The 19556-nt window shown below is 42.0% G+C and overlaps 1 protein-coding gene across 2 annotated transcripts in view; it reads right to left on the reverse strand.

Annotated features, from left to right (window-relative positions):
- ARHGAP6 (Rho GTPase activating protein 6) overlaps positions 1 to 19556 on the reverse strand; it is a 516153-nt gene that overhangs the window by 254579 nt on the left and 242018 nt on the right. Inside the window, exon 1 of one of the 2 annotated variants that reach the window (XM_055121047.1) lies at positions 10423 to 10640. The exons of the other annotated variant lie outside the window; for it this stretch is intronic. Within the exon in view, the coding sequence (XP_054977022.1) occupies positions 10423 to 10467 (45 nt within the window). The 5' untranslated portion in view covers positions 10468 to 10640. Of the gene's footprint in view, positions 1 to 10422; positions 10641 to 19556 lie in introns of those variants that run through there. 2 annotated transcript variants of the gene reach the window in all.

Raw genomic sequence — 19556 nt, forward strand, 5'->3', positions numbered from 1 at the left:
GCTATTACTAATTTTGATAATGCAATTAAAATAACCCACAGGAATGCTAAAAGACATATTACTGAGTAGTGCAATCACTTTGATAGTTGAGTCTTGAACCCCCATACCAAGCTAAAACCCTAAGTATGACTTTTGACTCCCACAAACTAAATGACTGAAGTTCTGTGGGATCCAAAGAGGATCGGCTTAACAACCTCCACAGATACCAAAATCAGTGAATGAGCTGAAGTCATTTAAAGTTGGCTCTCTTTATCAGCATGTTCCACTTTCATAGGTTCAACTAAATGGCATCAAAGTTTCGTTTAATCTATAAATTTATAATGCCCAGATGAAAAAATCCTCTTATATGTACACCCACAAAGTTCAAACCTGTGTTTAAGGACCTACTATACTTGGGGATTTAAGATTATTCTGTAATGTGAGAAAAGCTTAAACAAGACTAGATATGCATATGACATTTATGTTGGCCAACTTTCCCCCTCCCTTTCCTCAAACAAATATTAATTATTCTCTGCTAACTTGCACTGTGATTGTGATCTCAATATTACACTGCTTCTAAGAATTCCATTCATTCATATGGTGAAAACGAATTTAGACCACTGGTGCTTTGCATGCCAGTGGATTGGTTGACTTTGGTGCTGAAAAGAGACACTAGAGTGAGAAGATCTAGAGGTTGGGGTATTCCTCATCCCACTCTATTGCTGCTCCTCTATATTTTCTGCTAAGTGCAGCAAAGTAGTTATTGAACTTAGTAAAATGGTCCTTTCTGCACCCACATGCTAACAATATACCCCATGGCTAACATCTCTGCAATTCAACCTGTTACTGATTCCTTCCAACCTGTTGATAAAATCGTGGTATTTGTTTTGGGGTCATAGCCAGTAATCCTCAGGGTTACTCCTGGCTCTGTGCTCAGAAATACTCCTGGTGGCCTGGGGGGACCATATAGGATCAAACCCAGGCCAGCTGAGTTCAACAGAAGAATCCAAATTGCTATACAGCTCTCGAGCTCTCCAGCTCCTCAAGCTAAGCCTTTTTGAGCCTGTCAGATGTTTGCTGTTGGCAATGCCGATAGCAGTTGCCAGTGCCCTTCTATGAAAGCCTGTGAGTGGGAGGACGCTTCACCTTTTAAAATCAAACAACGTGTTTTATGTTTCACTTGTGCCATCCAAAGGACCTCATAATGGAACGATAAAAATTCATGAGCATGAATACTTAGAAAAAAAATGCTATGTTACCATTTCCCAATGGCATTGTTTCACTTTCTTCCTAAACCATTATTACTATGCAAGTCGAATCAAAACGGCATCCCCCAAGTGAGGAATCCAGAGCAAGGCCCACGAAGTTCAGCCCATATGACGGGGCACCCACCTGGCACAGTGACCTCAGCAAATACAGAGCTAAGGTGCTCCCCATGCAAGCAAGAGGCTGTCGGCCTTTATTTAACTTGGAATCACTTAAACATTTCTTGACCAGATATTTCAGTCAGCTGCAGAAAGGGGTCATTCAAAAAATATTTTTAAAGTTTATTCATCCGAATGTCTTTTGCTGTTTCCACGGCAACTTTTAGCCAAAACCACAACTCCAAATTCTTCTGAAAACTTCATCTCAGAAGTCTAGTTTAGCTGACACTCCAAGCACTGAAATATTATTATCCAAAAAACGTAAGTTTAGAGGAGCACTAAGGACAAAAAGGTAGGGACTGAAGGAGAATATAAGTCTATGGATTTGCATTTCTAAGGATGATGGAATCTGTCAAGGAAGTTAGAAGTTAAGGAGCCCTTATAGCAATGTCTCCATTTGAAGGAAAACCTCACTTCATACTTTGTGTACAACTTAGTGAAACTGAGCTGTATCCCATATTCACCTCTAAGTACTTCCCATGAAGACAGAGAGAGCTGTAATATCCCATAAGGACTGGTGGAAGCCCTGGTTATTTGCCTTGATCTTTTTTGAAAGATAAAATAGATGCATAGCACCTTAGTTTTCAGTAAACTCTAGTAAACTCACTACAATATACTTAAATGCAAAACATGGCCCTTGATACAGGAGTGTACGTGACAATGAGAAATCCATGCATTGATGCAGGTCTGTAAGGAAAAATATAGAGTGCACACCTACTTGGGTCAGTTTATCATTTGATCAAGCATAAAGATTTCAAGTACTAAGAATGTTTTAGATAAAATAGATCACAAAATAGAGCTAGAAAATCTGAGGAGGAATATTGAAAGATGGCCAATTAATTGAATTCATTAATAAACATTGGTGACTTCAGGATAAATTTTGCAAGAATCTCTGGCTCTTAATATATTTACTCTCTCTCCTTTCGGCACTTCTAATACAAAACATGCACGGCTGATTCATATTCGGTGATGTGGTGAAACCTTAGGAAAGGCCCCTGAAATCTTTAGCGGTGGCAGACTACACAGACCTCCAACATATTTTGCGTGCCTTTTAATCTGGAGGTGATTGAAAGAAGAGGTTGAGTAGCTGTTTGCCTCCTTTGTTTTGCTTTTCTTTTGGTATATTTGGCATTTTCACTGGAGCAGGCTGATCCACATGATATCTTCAACCAGTAGATACTGGACAGAAACAAATCCAACCTCCTCACTCACCTGGAGTCACATAGAAAACATCCCGTCCTTTTTCGGAGACCATCTTTTCTCATTTCACAGCTACAACTAACATATTAATAAAACGTCTAGATAAATCAGAATAGAGGCAGAGAATTAGACAAGATTGTTAGACATGCATAGAACAAGAAGTCAGCTAAAATCTCATGCAGGAAAAGTAACAGGAAATATTTTTAAATGAGGTCCAGTATTACAGAAAGCATCAGTGAAGAAGAAACAGAGCTCCCAAGGCACAGAGGTTTCTGGAAGGGTCGCCATCATCCTTCGCCAGCTCATCTGGGTATTGTGTGAGGCATGTTGTTTATAACATGACTCACATCTGGAAGAGGCAACTCACATTTGTCAACTCCGACTCTTAAACATCAGGGGAATATGTGTGATGCATCTTAGATAGCAGTGTAGAAAATCGTTCAAAAGAAACAACAAGAAAAACAGATATTTCGATGTCTACTGAGATACAAAAGTCAAGGTACTTGAATCTGAGCACCACTGACATTTAGGCAATTTAATTCTGTATTGGACTGTCAAGCATTGTAGGATGCTGAACAGTACCTTAGGCTTCTACCAACTAGATGCTAGAAACACCTCTCGTTAGTTGTGAGAACTAACAATGCTTCAGGTGTCATTCAATGTCCAATTGTCCAAAAAATATTACTTTGCCTCTGATATCCCTAGAGAATTCCACTGACAAGAACACTAAGCCTCCAAATAATAGATTTTACTGAAAAATGTGTATTGTCTTATCCCTAGGTGAGCTGAAGTAAAAAAGCTAGATTGCATTCCCTTCATTAACTTTGCAATCAAATTCTAAATTTTGTAGAGGCTTCTTCTTCTATTTTTTTTGCTTTTTGGGTCACACTTGGTGATGCACAGGGGTTACTCCTGGCTCTGTACTCAGGAATTACCCCAGCAGTGCTCAAGGGACCATATGAGATGCTGGGAATCGAACACAGGTTGGCTGTGTGCAAGGCAAACACCCTACCTGCTGTGCTATCGCTCCAGCCCCGATGTTTTCTTATCATTAGAAATGATAGTTTCTCATAATTTTAGAGGTTTAAGAGGTGACATCCTTAAGAGATCTCTCATCATAAACACACAGATAAACAATTCCAGAGCATCTTTAAAATATTGATTACAAATCCAATTCCTTTTTTCATTAGCTAACCATCTTTTTTTAATTGAATCACAATGAGACAGAATTACAGACTTATAAACTTTCACGATTACATTTCAGTCATACAATGATCGAGCAGCAATCCCTCTACCAGTGCCCATTTCCCACCATCAATGTTCCCAATATCCCTCGAGCCACCCCCACCCCTTCCCACCCCCTGTCTCTGCGGCAGGTAAATATCCTCTTTCTCTCTCTCTCCTTTTGGGTGTTATGGTTTGCAATACAGGTACTAAGAGGCCATTGTGTTTGGCCCACAGTCTACTTTCAGCACGTATCTCCCATCCTAAGCAATCCCTAAAACCATCAGTTTTTAGTGTTCCCTTCTCTATCCCAACTGCTTTTTCTCCCAGAATGTGAAGCCAGTTTTCAAGGCTTGGTGTGATCATCATGGGAATCTATTGCCCATAGGTTTTATTCTATTATGTTACAAGAATCCAGTTCTTGATGATTCTTATTTAACACAAAGATTGTAAACCTCTGAAAACAATATTTTTTTATTTGGGTTACACCCAGAAGATTCTCAGGAGTTACTCCTGACTGTGCACTCAGTAATTACTCCTGGAGGTGTTCTGGGGACCATATGGGATATATGGTATCGAACCCAGGTTGGCCGCATGCAAGGCAAATGCCCTACCCGCTGTGCTATCACTACAGCCCCGAGACCAATATATTTTACAATCATCTACTGATGATGACTGAAGCGCAGAACTCTCTAATATAATCAATGCAAGCAAACAAACTAGGCAATAGTTTCAAATACTCATAGGCATTTACTGGGTTCTTACCATGTTAACCCATGAAAGGACCCATAGAAAAAAGGAGGAACACAATGGGAAATAGTGATTGGATCCCAGCCCTGAAAAGGTTTATACACCAGTAGGGAGAAACAAACAATGAATATGTAACACCAAATAGTAATGTAAATTATGAAGGCAGCTAGTATGATGTGATTTATAGTAATTGAGTGGGAGATGGACGATAAAGAATGTGACTTTTTTCCCATGAGATTTGTGGAATATTAAAAAATATCCTTCAAATAATATTCAAGATGAAAAGACAGCAACACAAGAGCCTCCAGCAGGAAAAAGCTTTTAACATTTGAGGAACAGAAAGGACATGAATGTGGGGAGGAAGTGGTAAGCTAAAGGAGACTGTTATAAGGCCCTGAAGATCATGTAGGAGGACTTGGAAGATCAATGTCATGGATGAAGACCAAGATCATGTGTAAAAGTTTTATTCAAAGTATAATGAAAATAAACTCAAACTCATTAAGCACAAAATATCACAACTTGATTTTCATTTGAGAAGAAAACACTAGTCAAAAGATTGTAATATGTTATGTTAATATAATGGATAAATTAGACCAACTGATGCAGAAGATTTGCATTAAGGTGAACTAGTGATACGGATAATGGGCAAATGAGGAATAAAGATACCAGTAAAGACAATAATATCATAACTAAGTTGAGACTCAAGGGAACTCAGCCCAGTGTTGTTACAATATGGAAAGCCTGAAAAGATAATAAAAGTTAATTACCAAAGGACTAGGCAAAGGGATTTGTTATTCTGTGATTGGAAAATATCTCTGCTATGCCCAACAGGAATCTGATTATCAAATAAGACTGGTACTCAAAGAAATGTTTTTGGAGTATATTATGGCCTCCTCAGATGATGGGAGTTCCAGTCGACTGGAGTCATATCCAGGAAACACTCTTGACTGTAGGTAAAATGCAGCACGTGGCCAAGTAGATGAAATGGAATTCATGATTAGTAGTGGTTTTAATAAAGGGGAGTCAATAATGCAACAATTATTTGTAGCTAGCAAAATATGTGTTTGTTGAGACAAACAACAAAGGTTGCTGAGAAAGACCCAGATATCGGGCAAGTAAGGAAAAAAAAATCAAGCAAACTGTTTAACAATGCAGTTATGGGGGCTGAAGGAATTATATAGCAGGTAGGGCATTTGCTTTGTAGTCAACCTGAGTTCTATCCCCAGCATCCCAAAAGGTTGCTGTACTTTTGTACTTCCAGGAGCAATTCCTGAGCACAGAGCCAGGTTTAACCCCTCAGTACTTCCAGGTGTGTCCTCCCCCCAGCCCCGAAAAAAAAGAAGAATTCTTTTATGAAAGTGAATTCTGGGTCAAGCCTCAGATCAGTACAAGTTCTGTTGGAGTTTACTAGATTCACAGATGGATGATGACTGATCTATATTGTTTGGGCTCTGCAGAAGCACCTAGTGATAAGTGTACTCAGAAGGAATTACCAAAGAATATCTTGTAATCAACACCACTAAATTACTAAGAGAACTTATGAATTCAAAGTCCTTGAAAATAAATGTTGATAAAGAGGAAAATTTGTAACTTTCATCAAAAGCCCTTAACCATTTTAGGTAAAGGGGGCTCCCTATCGGAGTAAATAGCCAAGCTTTCCTGAGTTCCTTAGGGAGAACTTAAAGGAGAGTGAGGGAACAGTCAGCATTTAATGACGAGGCTGTGGTCAAGAGCACAGATGGTTATGGTGATTGCACTGAACAGGAAGTGAGGTCAGCAGTCAAGGAGCTCAGAAGGAGACCAGTGTGAGGTATAAGAATGTCAGCATCTTTACACTGAACTCCATGGGGCCCTGTCCCAGGCTCAAGCCTAAGCCCCTGCTCTTTACCATAACTTCAGAAATAGAGAACGCATCTCTCTCCTATAGACTTCTTTTAGCCAGAAGCATCAAGAAACCTTATTGCTTCCCTTTCATAAAAGGAAAAGTAAGTGCAAGTAAGTATGTGCCTACAGGGAGTTGCTAGGGTATAATAGTATTCATAAACTGCTCCAAAGTGCCTCTGACAATTTGTTCTGCAACTCAGGCTCAGTGCAGTAATTCTGCTGAAGAAGTTGCCACAAGAAATTGCATGGGTTGTCATGAGGGTAGACACATAATACATGATCTTGGCAGTAATCAAGATTTGGAGCATTGTGGTTAATGGAAGAAAGTCTATAAGAACTGCCAGGAAAGACAGGTTAACATTGTCATTAACCTAAACTGAGTGACCCGACCTTGGGGGATTACTAAAAGAAACAGATCATGGCTAAATCAATGATCAATGAACTCTAAATCAATTGCTAAATCAATGATCAATGATCAAGTAACTAATGACTCTATACCCAGCACTTTCTGCAGAGTAACTCATTACTCTACAGCCAGCACACCCATTCAGTGCCTTCATAAACTTCATTGTTATGAAGACAGAAAGATGTCATACTGAACTTATTGAATAAATATCTGGGTTTGGTCTTTCTTCATCTAATTAAAGAGAAATTTGGCTATCAATTTAGCACTATGGGTAGGTGCATTAAGCAAGGAGTGGTGCAATTATTTTTTTTTTTGCTTCTTGGGTCACACCCGGCAATGCACAGTGGTTACTCCTGGCTCTGCACTCAGGAATTACCCCTGGCGGTGCTCAGGAGACCATATGGGATGCTGGGAATCGAACCCGGGTTGGCCGAGTGCAAGGCAAACGCCCTACCCACTGTGCTATCATTCCAGCCAAGTGGTGCAATTTTTGACTATTGAGTATTGTAACAAAAACAATGGGGAAAGGTAATTTGCTTGATCTCTCTTTGTTACCCAAGTGAGTGAGAAGAGCTCTGTCATCTCGCTCCAGGATCATGACCCCTGCCATGTTGAATCCCACCCATAAAAGGTCACATAAGAGAAAATCTATATAATTCACCATCTGGATCTGGGGTTTAAATTGACAGAGATGGTGCTGAAGTATTTGACAACATATGTGAGACAGTAATGAGGAGGGCAAAATTGTAGTGAGTCTGAAAGGGTAAAAAATCGTGGGTTCATGCATGTCGTCCTTACCCTCATGCTTTAGCACCTCTAGAGCCCAAAGCAAAAGAAAATGTCTGACTGCTCTGAAAGCCGAAGCAGCTCTACCTCCAGACAAGCTTCACTGCTACCGCAGAAAATCATATTTTCACTCTCCCTGGTAAAAAAATGCCAGGATACCCTTGACTCCAACCTGGGACGATGGCAGGAATCCCAAAACACCAATCTGATGACATTACTAAGGAGGGACAAGGAAGAAATCCATCTAGAAGAACTGGGGAGAAAATAGGGGAGGAAAGATGGAGAGGGAATAGTATAAGGAACAGCAGCTCCTTATACATGTCCTTGTTATGATGAGTAAGAATAGCTGTTATGTAAGTGCAGTATGTGCTCATCTGCTTCGCTGTTTATACTTCTTTCCTTGTGACCATGATGACCATTTTAAAAGAACAGGAGGAGTTCATGGTGACTGTAAACATTTTCAATATTTAATCATCCCTTTGGAAAATTGACCAAATAGCATAATAGGCGATCGGCACTCAACAAATGCTTGATGAATAAATGTGATGGTGAGTCACTGGCTTCTTATATGCAATCTCACCTTGAACAAATGTAAATCAGCATGAAAGAAAGAACATTAGGTACTTGCCCCTTGATTAGATTGCAGGGGAGGCAAGGGGTTCTAAGGATGCAACATCAAGGTAATTCTTTTCCAGGAAGATAAAGACCAAAATGTCCCCAGATCCTGGGACATTGCACAGTAGGACACAAAAACAAGAGCTTGAATTATCTATTCTATACCTATGTGGGAGATGACTAAAGAAAACATCATTAGACGAAATATTAAGCCATGCAGGGATATGCTAATAAAAAAAGCTATGGACCACATTTCCTAAAGAACACGCTTTTGATTTCTGACACAGAGCTGTTGAATAGTGCTTTTTTATCATTGTTAAGAATGCGTAGGACACTTAAGAGAACCCCACAAAGTGACTTCTTCGAATCTGAAAGCCCACAATATTCCAGAAATATTTTTTTCATTGCTGCTAACTAGAGAATATCTCCATGGTCATCTGTGCTAGAATAAAGGGCTATTACTTCATCCACAAATCTTCAAGGCATGTTAGTCGACAGCATTGCTTTAGCTTGAGTCTAAGTTGATGATAGTGAAAGAGCTGAATAAAAACAAAGATTAATGGTTTGGGGAATGTATTGAACATATTTGCATAATTGAGGTTGTAATCACTCATAACCTGTTTTTATTTTTTGTGACACAATACATTCTAATACGTCCCCCCTGCAATCCCTTGTAATGGTATAAAGAGGCCTCAGCTTAAGATGGAGGGACATCAGCACGCCTTCAAAATCTGGAAGAGATGGGGTCATTAGCGTAAAATGTCCAGAGAGCATAATTCATAATTCCCCAGTGCAAAAAAATATTCTGCTTAATATCTATTCAATAAGAGAAATTGCTGTGTCCTTTCTCCAAAGATATAAGCATGCATTAGTGACATACAAGTGCCTCACTGGCATCTGAAGGCAAGTAACCGCTGGCAAAGCCTGAGAAAGAAACGTCATAGGTTCCTAGAACTATTGCCTGGGAAGAGACATTAAGCATTTTCTAATGCTGGCCTTCATTTTTTCCAGCTGCGCAATCTGAGGCAGGCAAGTGTGAGGTTAGCCCATATGACCCCTCATCTGGCCCACGAGCCCTGGGGAGCACCGGGAAGCAGCTGTGACAGCTCTGGAAAGCCCTGAACCCACCTTTCTTGCCACCTTTTGAATGTGGAGACTGCCTTTGGGAAGACAAAAAAAAAAGTGTTGCAGGCAAATATCTCTTTCACTGTTATCAATATTGGTGTCTTAACTTTCTGCCTGCCTCGCTCCAATTTTTAAAGTTGACATTCAGCATGTCCAATTTCCCCCATGAAAATCCTGTCTAGGAAAACTAAATAAACGGGCAGATGACAGAATGACTGCCATGCCCAGTCCGTGGTCAGTTTCCAAACAACACATCTGACAACCGGAAAAGAAAGGTCCAACAACTGGCAGCCACAACTGAGTGTAGCCTGCCTGACTGGAGGCAGCCTTGGTGAGCTTTGAAAAAAAGGATTTGTTTCTCCCAAACATCTTCTCCCTTTCTCTCTCGGAAAGAGAAACTCCATCGCGAATCTGCATTTGTTGGGCAGGTTCTTAGCCTCCAAATCTTAGGGCTTGCTCCCTTCTGGAGGCAACCAGGGGGACTTAGAGCTGCACACCACGCCGGGCACATCGCGAGTCCCCGGGAAGGATTCGGGGTATAAGACTCAACTCAGCTGAGAACATGCAACATGTCCCGCCAAGAAGTCGCCTGGAGGTGTGCGCCTCCTGTCCCAGAGGCAGAGCCGCTGCGCCCTGCTGAGCCTGCCAGAACGTCTCCCTGGGGCTCACTCGCCCCATTCGGCTCTCCCGGGGTCTGCCTGGGTTCCCGGAACAGCCCTGCCTCATGGCCAGTCGTCCGCGACATTCGTGCACCGTATCCGTCCCAACACGCGACTTTGTCCCGGACGCACGAGCCCCGTTTCTGAGCCCTAGCGAGCACGGTCCCGCCCCTGACCGGGACACCCAGCCCTCCCGCCTCTCCGGGACGCGCCCTTCCTACGGGACAGGTGACGGGGGGGCGACACCCGCCACTCCGCACTCTAGCGGGGACGTCTGGGGAGTTCGGGTTCCCTTGTACCCCGCTCGGTCCCCTCCCGGCCCGGCTGAGTTGCGCCCCCTGTCGCTTCTGAGAGCGCCCGGGACACTCACCGCGTGGTGCGGGTGCAGTTTCTGGTGGTGCTCCTGGTCCCCCATGTCGCCGACGGGGAGGAGTGGCAGAGCCCCGAGCTCAGCTTAAGGTGCCGGTGTTCGTCCCGACACCGTCTATTGCATCGTCCCCGGGCGGCCGCGGGCTGAGCGCGCTCCGAGCGCCAAGCGAAGCGCCCCGGGCACCAGCGTCCCGCCGCACAGCCAGCAGGGACCAGGAGGAGGAGGCAGCGGCAAAGGGGAAGAAGGAGGAGGAGGAGGTGGGGGAGGAGGAGGGGGGAGCAGACAAGTCAGATGCGATGGGCGGGCGTTTAATTCCTTCCGCTCCTGGATGGCCCCTGACGCAGCCGCTGCCGCCGCCAGCTGTTGGGGGCTGCAGCTCCCGCGAGCGGCCACGACAGGTGTCAGACTGGCCTCGCGCGCCTACCTCCTGCCCCCCGCCACCCCCGCCCCTGAGACCCTGGCTGTGGGCGCCCGGGCTGCTCCAGCCTTCACGCCTGGAGGAAGAAGAGTTTGGGTTTTCAAGAGAGAGACTTGAACTAACTTTGAACGGGGTGTGGGGCTGTCGGGGGAAGGGTCCGGGAGGGCAGGTCTTGGGCTTTGGAGAGTGCTCCTCTGGCAGGGCAGAGTGGCCCGAGCCCTGGGAGAGGGCAGCCTCCAGGGGCCCAGGAATGCAGCCTCGGAGGAGCCGCGGAGGGAAGGGAAGCCAGGCTGGATGCGAGCCCGGCTGAACCACGTTAGGCAAACTGAGTCCCAGAGGGCTAAAAAGATCTCATGTCAGGGGAACCCCACTGGAGGGGCAGTCCTGGAAAATCTGCCAGAACATGAGGACTGACATTGGTGCCAGGCCCGGCAGCGGGGACAGGAGGGGGTGGGGAACACAGACAAAAAAAAAGGGGGGAAAAACTCCCAAAGCTGCATTGAGGTGCGGATGGGAAAGAGCAGAGGCAAGAATGTGGACACGGAAACATACAGCATGCATCAAACACTCTCTGCCAGGCCAATCAAGCCTTTGACACACACACACACTGCAGCCTCTTGGTCACTATGGATGTCGTGCTGTGTACTTCGGACCACCCCCCACCCCCCAAGCCTGCTCTTAAGACCCCGGAAAAAAGTGCCAAGGGCTGTCCCCAGGCCCGCAGTCTGTGATTTATGTGCAGTCTCCCAGCCTCCCACCAGTACAGCCCACACAAAGACAGGGTCTGGGGCCAGAAAGGAAAGGCCAGAGCCAGGGAAATGAATCAATCCAAGCACGGGGGTGGGGGGGGTCTGGCCCTCAGGGGAAAGTGAGCTTGCAGGTTGCCAGGTGAGTTCTTCAGGATCACACTGTTGGCTGTACCACCCCGCAAGATCAGATATCCTACAACTAGTGGCCGCCAGGGGATGTGATGCCGGGGTGCAAGTCTCCTGCAGAACCTGCTAGAGCATTTCATGAAAATTCATCTTTCTGGAAAAGCTCTAAGATGGATGTGTAAAGCTGGTCAGATGTCTACACTCTCTCTGACTAGCAATTCCAGCTCCTAGATACAAACAGAAATGGGTGGCAGGCTCCTCAACTCCAAGAATATTGACAACATCCTTAGGCATAAAGTCCAACATGGAAAAATTCCGAACATTCATCAAGTGCTGACTAATGCTCTGCCTTCTATATCCATATGACAAGACACTACTCACTCGACAATTAAAAAGCAAATGCACACAAGGGCATGGGCTATCACCCCAAATGTCATGTAGAGAAAATACCATCAAATGCAAAATAAGACTACCTGAATCAGGATCTACTGAGTTATGGCACAATGAAATTCAAAAGCTGAACGAAAATGTGCAAATCTAGGATACTAGAAAAAAAAACAGGGGTTAACAAGATGGAAAGGTCCTGTTAACCGCTGCAAATAAGGAGTAGAGGGGCCCTTTGTGGGTACTGGAAGTGCTGTGTATCTCTATCCATATGATGGTTACACAGGAACACACCTTGAAAAATTTTGTTTTGTTTTTAAGCCACATGTGATGGTGCTCAGGTCTGACTCCGGACTCTGCACTCAGGGTGAACCTGCAGATGCTATGGGGTGCCAGGGATTGACTCTGCAAAGCAAGCTCCCTACTAGCTGTATTATTTCTCCAGCTTCTGTCAAATTTCACTGAGCAGCAGTTAAGATCTGTGCAACGTCGCTCCAACTATGTGCATAAAATCAAAATTGGGTTTAAAAAAGACCCCTCCCCCTGCCATAGTATTTACTTTCAAAACATATGTCCTGTTTTCAACCCAGAGTCCATTTTTTAAAATGAAGAAATCAACGTTGCCGTTTATCCAAGTCTCCGCAGCCAGCCTGCAGGGCCGAGGGACAATCTTCCTGCTGTGGGTGGCAGAACAGATCATACCTAGTCACCCCAGGCCTTCCGGCTCCTGACATGTCCAGACAGAAGTGAAAAAATGGCACATTCAAATCGCCTCTTGGCTGTCCCTCTCCTCTAGGACTGAAAGCAACCTTGGAGTTATGTGATCAAAGACCCACAGAATATGGCAAAGAACACACACCCCACTACTGCATTCTTGAGAGAATGCAGCACATGTACGCAAATGCACCATGCTGGGACCTTCACGTCACTGTTGTCCATTTATAAAGACCAATAATCCAAAAGAAGACCTTTTCCTTTTCCTTTCTCATGCCTGCCAGTACCGCTCCAAGTTCAAAACCTTTCCCTACACCCACTGCTCCATTATTTAAATACGCCAAAGCCTTCATCATAGTCCTAAATTAGTCACCTGTATGTTAAAAGGGGTCATCTTAGATTTTGATGTACATTGCCTTTTAAAAATGTATTTACGTCACAGAAAACCATTTTAAACATAAAATAAGCCATTATCCTAAACTATGTGCTTACCTTTAGGAATGAGTTCTGTCTGCTAACTTCTTCCTTTCTAGATTGTCATTGCAAAAACAGAGTTAAAATTTCAATTGCAAATGAGCTGGTTTTTATTGTGTTTGTAAGATTTTAGAGATATGAGAAAACATTTAAGAAAAGAAATTATCAGCTCACGCTGCAAAGCTCTTGAATTCAGCTCGGAGTGAATCATACCTCTCTTCAAATCTTGGTCCATTTGTTCAAAACTTAAGATGGGGCCTGGAAGAACTCCAGAAGGTCTGTTAAAGCTTATATTCTTTCCTTTTCAACATATTTCAAGGTATAGATTATCACATCACTCTAATACAATTTTTTATGTTATTTGTCTCCACTACTAAGTATTCTCACCATGTTATTTATTCATTTGGTCACTTATTCAACATAAATGGTAAACTCAGATAAAATAAAATGGTGATAGTTTCTACAACAGATTAAGTGCATACAGTTGGAAGGTACTTTTCTAGGTTAGTTAATGTACGGGTTAAAGTGGCAGGTGGTTTGAGAACAGGTTTGGTATTTGGGGATGATCGAGAGAGAGCAACAAAGAACGTGCAAAACGTCACATCAGAGAAGGCTAAAGTTCATCTCATTTGCTGGCTACAAGCCTGCTTGGTGAATACTCTTTTGCTTAGACGTTACAATTTTTCTCTGGTGTTTAAAATTTTCCCTAGGGAGGACTCAGAAATAATCTCGAGGGACTCCTTTACCAGCATCACTTTTAAGAGAAAACCTGTCACAGGAACAGAGGAATTTCCATGTGTTTCCCCAAACATGACAGCATTTCTCAGACACCCATGGCAGCACATTTCAAATAGAATCCGTGTTTGTACTACTTTTCATGTCTATTGGTTAACTTTATCCACATTTAATACCAATCCTAGGGGGATTTCTTTTGTCTGGAAAAGTGTAAATGCAAGTAAATCAAGTTTATAATAGAGTTTCGTCAGTAGCTGAGGACTTTTCTTAGCACTAAAGCCTATTTGGGTCAGAGGGCAAGACCCTTCTTGGAGACCCAGCCCAACTGTACTTTAAAGTAAGGCTAAGAAATGCTTTGCTCAAAGTTAGTGCCTCCATCCTTCAATCCTACTGTCTGATCAATCGACCTGCTCGTGGATTTATAAATGTTTGAATCAGAAAATTTCATAAGCTATAATGTACAGTTTAATAAATTGTTGCAAAATATACATTGAACTGTCACCAAATTCGAAGCATAGAATGTTGTTAATATACCAGAAATCACTAGCCTAAACTACATTACATACTCCTCACTACCACTGGCACAACGCTTTATGAACTTCTTTCCTTCCCTTTTATAAAAAAAAAAAAGATTCTCCAGAACTATTGACATTTAGGGACCAATAAGCTGACCTATAACTATAAAAGCTTTAGGTATACAGCAAGAACAATTTACTATAGATCAATAGATAGAGATAACACCCTTGCCCCATTCTATTGTCTATTCCACTGTCTCAATGAGTTCAGCCTTTTCAGCTTTCCTGAAGTCAGGAAGTACTGGTCTTTCTCCAACCTACTTTACTTAGTATACCATCCTCAAGTCTATCCAAGTTGCCTCAAAAGGCAGAATCTTTTGGAACTGAATAATTGTCTGTCACATACATATACACCACTTTTATCTTTATACAATCACTCATGAATGGACATTTGAATCTTTCCCTTATTGTTGTTATTATGAACAATGTTGTAGTATGAATATTGCTTTAAAGATCCTGATTTTATTTCTTCTGAAAAAGAAAAGCCAGACTGAGACTGCAGGATCATATGATAGTTCTATGTTTAATTTGGGGAAAAACCTCCATATTGTTTTCCATCATGTCTGCACCTACCAATACTCACACTAACAGTGCACAGAGGCTGCCATTGCTCCATAGCCTCACCAACACTTCCTATTCCCTAATTTGGTGATTTCAATGATCAAACAGGTGTGACAACCTTTTTATTGCATTTCTCTGATTACCAGTAATATTGAGCAACTTTTTACATAACTTTAAGCTATTTGTACATTTGGTTTGGGAAAATTCAGGTCCTCCATCCATTTTAATTGGACTATTATATTTTATTATTGAGTTATATTAGCACCTTATATTTTAGTACCCCCTTATCACAAATATTGAGCGTGCAAATATTTTCTTCAATTATGCAGCTTTAATTTAGTGCTGACTATATATGTGGTCGGGAAGTATGATTTTGTTACATCGGGCTTCTTTTGTTCAGCATTGTGTTCTTTAAGATTGTTCCAGATTTGGTATGGAGCTACTGTGTTCAACCACATGGCTGCCTAGTATTCATTCCATTCTTATGTGTTTGCCAATATTTACCTTGTCAACTGCTGATGGACATTTGTGCCCTGCCTTTCCAGTTTCAAAGAACTGAAACCATATTGCCTGGATATCATTATTCCTATCTACTTGTGCATAAGTGCGTATATATTTGTAGGGTGCAAACCTGGAAGCAGAATTGCTGGGTCATAGGCACGCATATCTTCAATGTTACTGGACAATGCCCAACAGTTTTCTAAACTGATTGCACCAATTAGAGTCTTTATTTACACTGCAGTATAAATAGACTGAACATAGTTTATAGAAAGACTGAACACAGTTTAGAGTTGTCTCTCTTCTAGGTTTTCTCATGGGGCTACAAAGATAAAATCCAGGAAATCAAACTTCAGGATCAGGAAGGAGAGATGGGGAAGCAGCCTAAGGTTCAAAATGACATGTTTTACAAGGATGTACCAATCCTGGAAGAATCTTGCCCCTGGAAAGGGCATTGCTGACTCCACTTCCACATAGGGAGGAGCGGTGAATTCTCTGCTCTGTTTTTGAGGGAGGATGTTTTATTCAGCAGAATTTTGGCATACTAGAGGGGGTCAAATCTCAGCACCCTCAATTGCCAACAGAAGTGTTATTAAAGGAATTAACATTTTGGTTCAAAGCCATAACCCCTTTTAACCCTTACAGGGATATGGACATAGGCGGAATTCAAGAAAGATGAAGGATCTCATTCACTCTTCTCTCCATAATAGGTGAGCAAGGGTGAATTCCATGCTGGAACAAAAACTGGAGTGCATATCAGATAATTTGGAAATCCTGGGGATCCTAAGAATGGTATCTGGAATGTCTTCCCATAGGACAGAGAAGAAAGCAAAGAAAGCCCGGTCATTGCCTAGAACTGTTGCCCTTAGACTTGATCGCTGGGACAAAGAATTCAAGAAATTATACATTAACTAGAAGTGAGAACGTGATCGTCTGTGAATAGAAGGAAAGGGTGAAGAAAGGGAGGGTAGAGAACAAAACAACCTTAACAACTGGTTCGGTTTGCTATTGGTGGTTGGTCCTACTCTTGCCATTTTAGTATTTTAACAGAATAAGGCTACTCAAGGCCAGGGAGCCAGGGAGAGTTTCCTGAAAAAGATTCCACAGAGTGATTCTGCTAAAATAATTTCTATTTAAGGATTACTACACAAAGAGAGGGCTGCAATCTTTTTACTCATGCCTCTTCTCAGGAAAATTAATAATAAATAAAACTCACTTCATTTTATCCTTACATTAATAGTGCATTGTCTTATCAAACTAAAATTGTCTTTACTCTGCATGGTAACACTGCACTGGGTATGATAAAAGCAGACAGACGCCACAGAGATTTACAGGACGATATCCCAGATGAAAACAGATGCAAAGATCTAAACAAAATACTAGCAAACAGAATTCAGCAACTCATCAAGAAGGCCATATACCATGACCAAATGAGATTAATCCCAGGGTTAATCTCAAGGATGGTTGAACATACGCTAGTCGATGTAATACACCGTATCAATAAAAGGAAAAATAAAACCATATAATCCCATCAACTGATGTAGAGAAAGCACTTGACAAGATCCAATACCCATTCAAATAAAAACTGTCAACAAAATGGGATCTCAATTATAGTCAGAGTCATTTACCAGAAGCTCATAACAAACATTATACTCAATGTAGAAAAACTAAAACCTTTTCTTCTAAGTTCAGGAACAAGACAAGGTTGTCCACTCTCACCACTACTCAATATAAGTACTCAATATAAGTACTGAAAGTACTTGCCATAGGAATTAGCCAAGAAAAAGATATCAAGCTTATCCAGATAGGAAAGGGAGAAGTCAAACTCTCACTATTTAGGGATGACATGATACTGATATTTATAAAATCCTAAAGACTCTACAATAAAAGCTTTGCAATAATAGATTTGTAAAGTAAGCAGGCAGAATACAGAATTAATAAGTAAAAGTTCATGGCTTTCCTATAGTCAAATAAGGAAAGAAGATAAATTTTAAAAATTCCATTCACAATTCTACCTCAGAAAATCAAGTACTTCAGAATGGTCTTAAGAAGGCCTATAAAGAAAACAAACAAACAAACAGAAAACTACTTCATGAAATAAAAGAGGACATTAGATAATGGAAACACATCCCATGCTCATGAATTGGGAGAATTAATATCATTAAAATTAAAATACTTCCCCAAAGCATTGAACAGACCACCACAATTACCAAAACCACCACCATGCCTGCCTCAAAAATCTTAACCAAGGCATGAGAAAAAGAATATGGGAGGCATCACTTAAACAAAATTGGTTGGATACATGCAAAAGAATAGACTCAAGCCTCTTTATAATGGTGTGCACAAACATTGAATAAAAACCAGATTAAGGGCCTTGAAATCAGACCTCAATCCACAAGGTACATAGAGGAAAACATAGGCAGAACCCTCCATGCTGAGGACTAATCAAGCAAGTGAAAGCAAGAATAAACAAATGGGACTGCATTGAATTAAGAAGCTTCTGCAGCTCAAATAAAATGATGACCAATATGCAAAGACAATCCACAGAATGAGAGAAATTACATAATCAACAATCACCTGATATCAAAGATATATAAGGCACTGTTAGAAATTAAAAAAAAAATCCAACCCTATCAAAAAATGGGAAGAGATTAACAGAAATTTCCTCAAAGAAGAAATACAAATGGCCAAAATCACTGTATCACAGTACCACTGTCATCCCATTGCTCATCGATTTGCTTGAGCGGGCACCAGTAATGTCTTCATTGTGAGACTTCCTGTTACTGTTTTGGCATATCGAATATGCCACGGGTAGCTTGCAAGGCTCTGCCGTGTGGACAAGATACTCTCAGTAGCTTGCAAGGCTCTCCAAGAGGGGCGAGGGAATTGAGCCCGGGTTGGGGGCATGCAAGGCAAACGCTCAACTTGCTGTGCTATAAAATACTCAGTAGCACTAACCATCAAGGAAATGCAAATCAAAACTACAATGAAATATTTTCTCACACCACAGAAATGGCATTCATCTAAAAGAACAGGAACAATCAGTGCTGGTGAGGATGTGGGAGAAAGGGAGTCTCATTTGCTCCTGGTAAGAATGTTGGATGAGGGGCTTGAGTGATAGCACAGCGGGTAGGGTGTTTGCCTTCCATGCGGCCAACCCGCGTTCAATTCCCAGCATCCCATATGGTCCTCTGAGCACGACCAGGAGAAAGTCCTGAGTGCAAATCCAGGAGTAAACCCTGTGCATTGCCAATGTGACCCAAAAAGGAAAAAAACAAACCCAGAATGTTGGATGATCCAGTCTTTCTGAAAAGAGATATGGACATTCCTAAAAATCTAGGAATTGAGCTTCCATTTGAAGCAGCAACTCCACTTCCTGTAACCTACTGCAAGAGTCCCAAAACAAAATGGAAAAAAGAAAATTGTACCTTCATGTTCCTTGCAGCATTATCCACAACGGCCAAATCCTGGAGACAATCCAATTATCCAAAAACAGATGACTGGGTAAAGTAAGGTATATCTAAACAATGTAATACTGCACAACCACAAAAAATAAAATCATGAGATTTGCTGCTATATGGAGAGACCTAGAGAGTATCATGCTGAGTGAACATCGTCAGTGGGAGAGAGAGTAACATAGACTGATGTGCCTCTTACGCAGAATACAAACAAACATAACGGTGATGAGGGCCAAAGTGATAATATAGCTGGGAGGATGTTTGCTTTGCATGTAGCAGACCTAGGTATGATCTTGGCATCCCATATGGTCCCTCAAGAACTAACAGGAGTAGCTCCTGAGCCCATAGCCAGGGATAAATGCTGAGCATCACTGGCTGTGGGGAAAAAATATTACAGTGGAAACAAAGAACATAAGAACAGGTATTCTATAGGAAACATACC

Source organism: Sorex araneus, chromosome X, assembly GCF_027595985.1.
Source record: "Sorex araneus isolate mSorAra2 chromosome X, mSorAra2.pri, whole genome shotgun sequence".
Taxonomy (NCBI): Eukaryota; Metazoa; Chordata; class Mammalia; order Eulipotyphla; family Soricidae; genus Sorex; species Sorex araneus.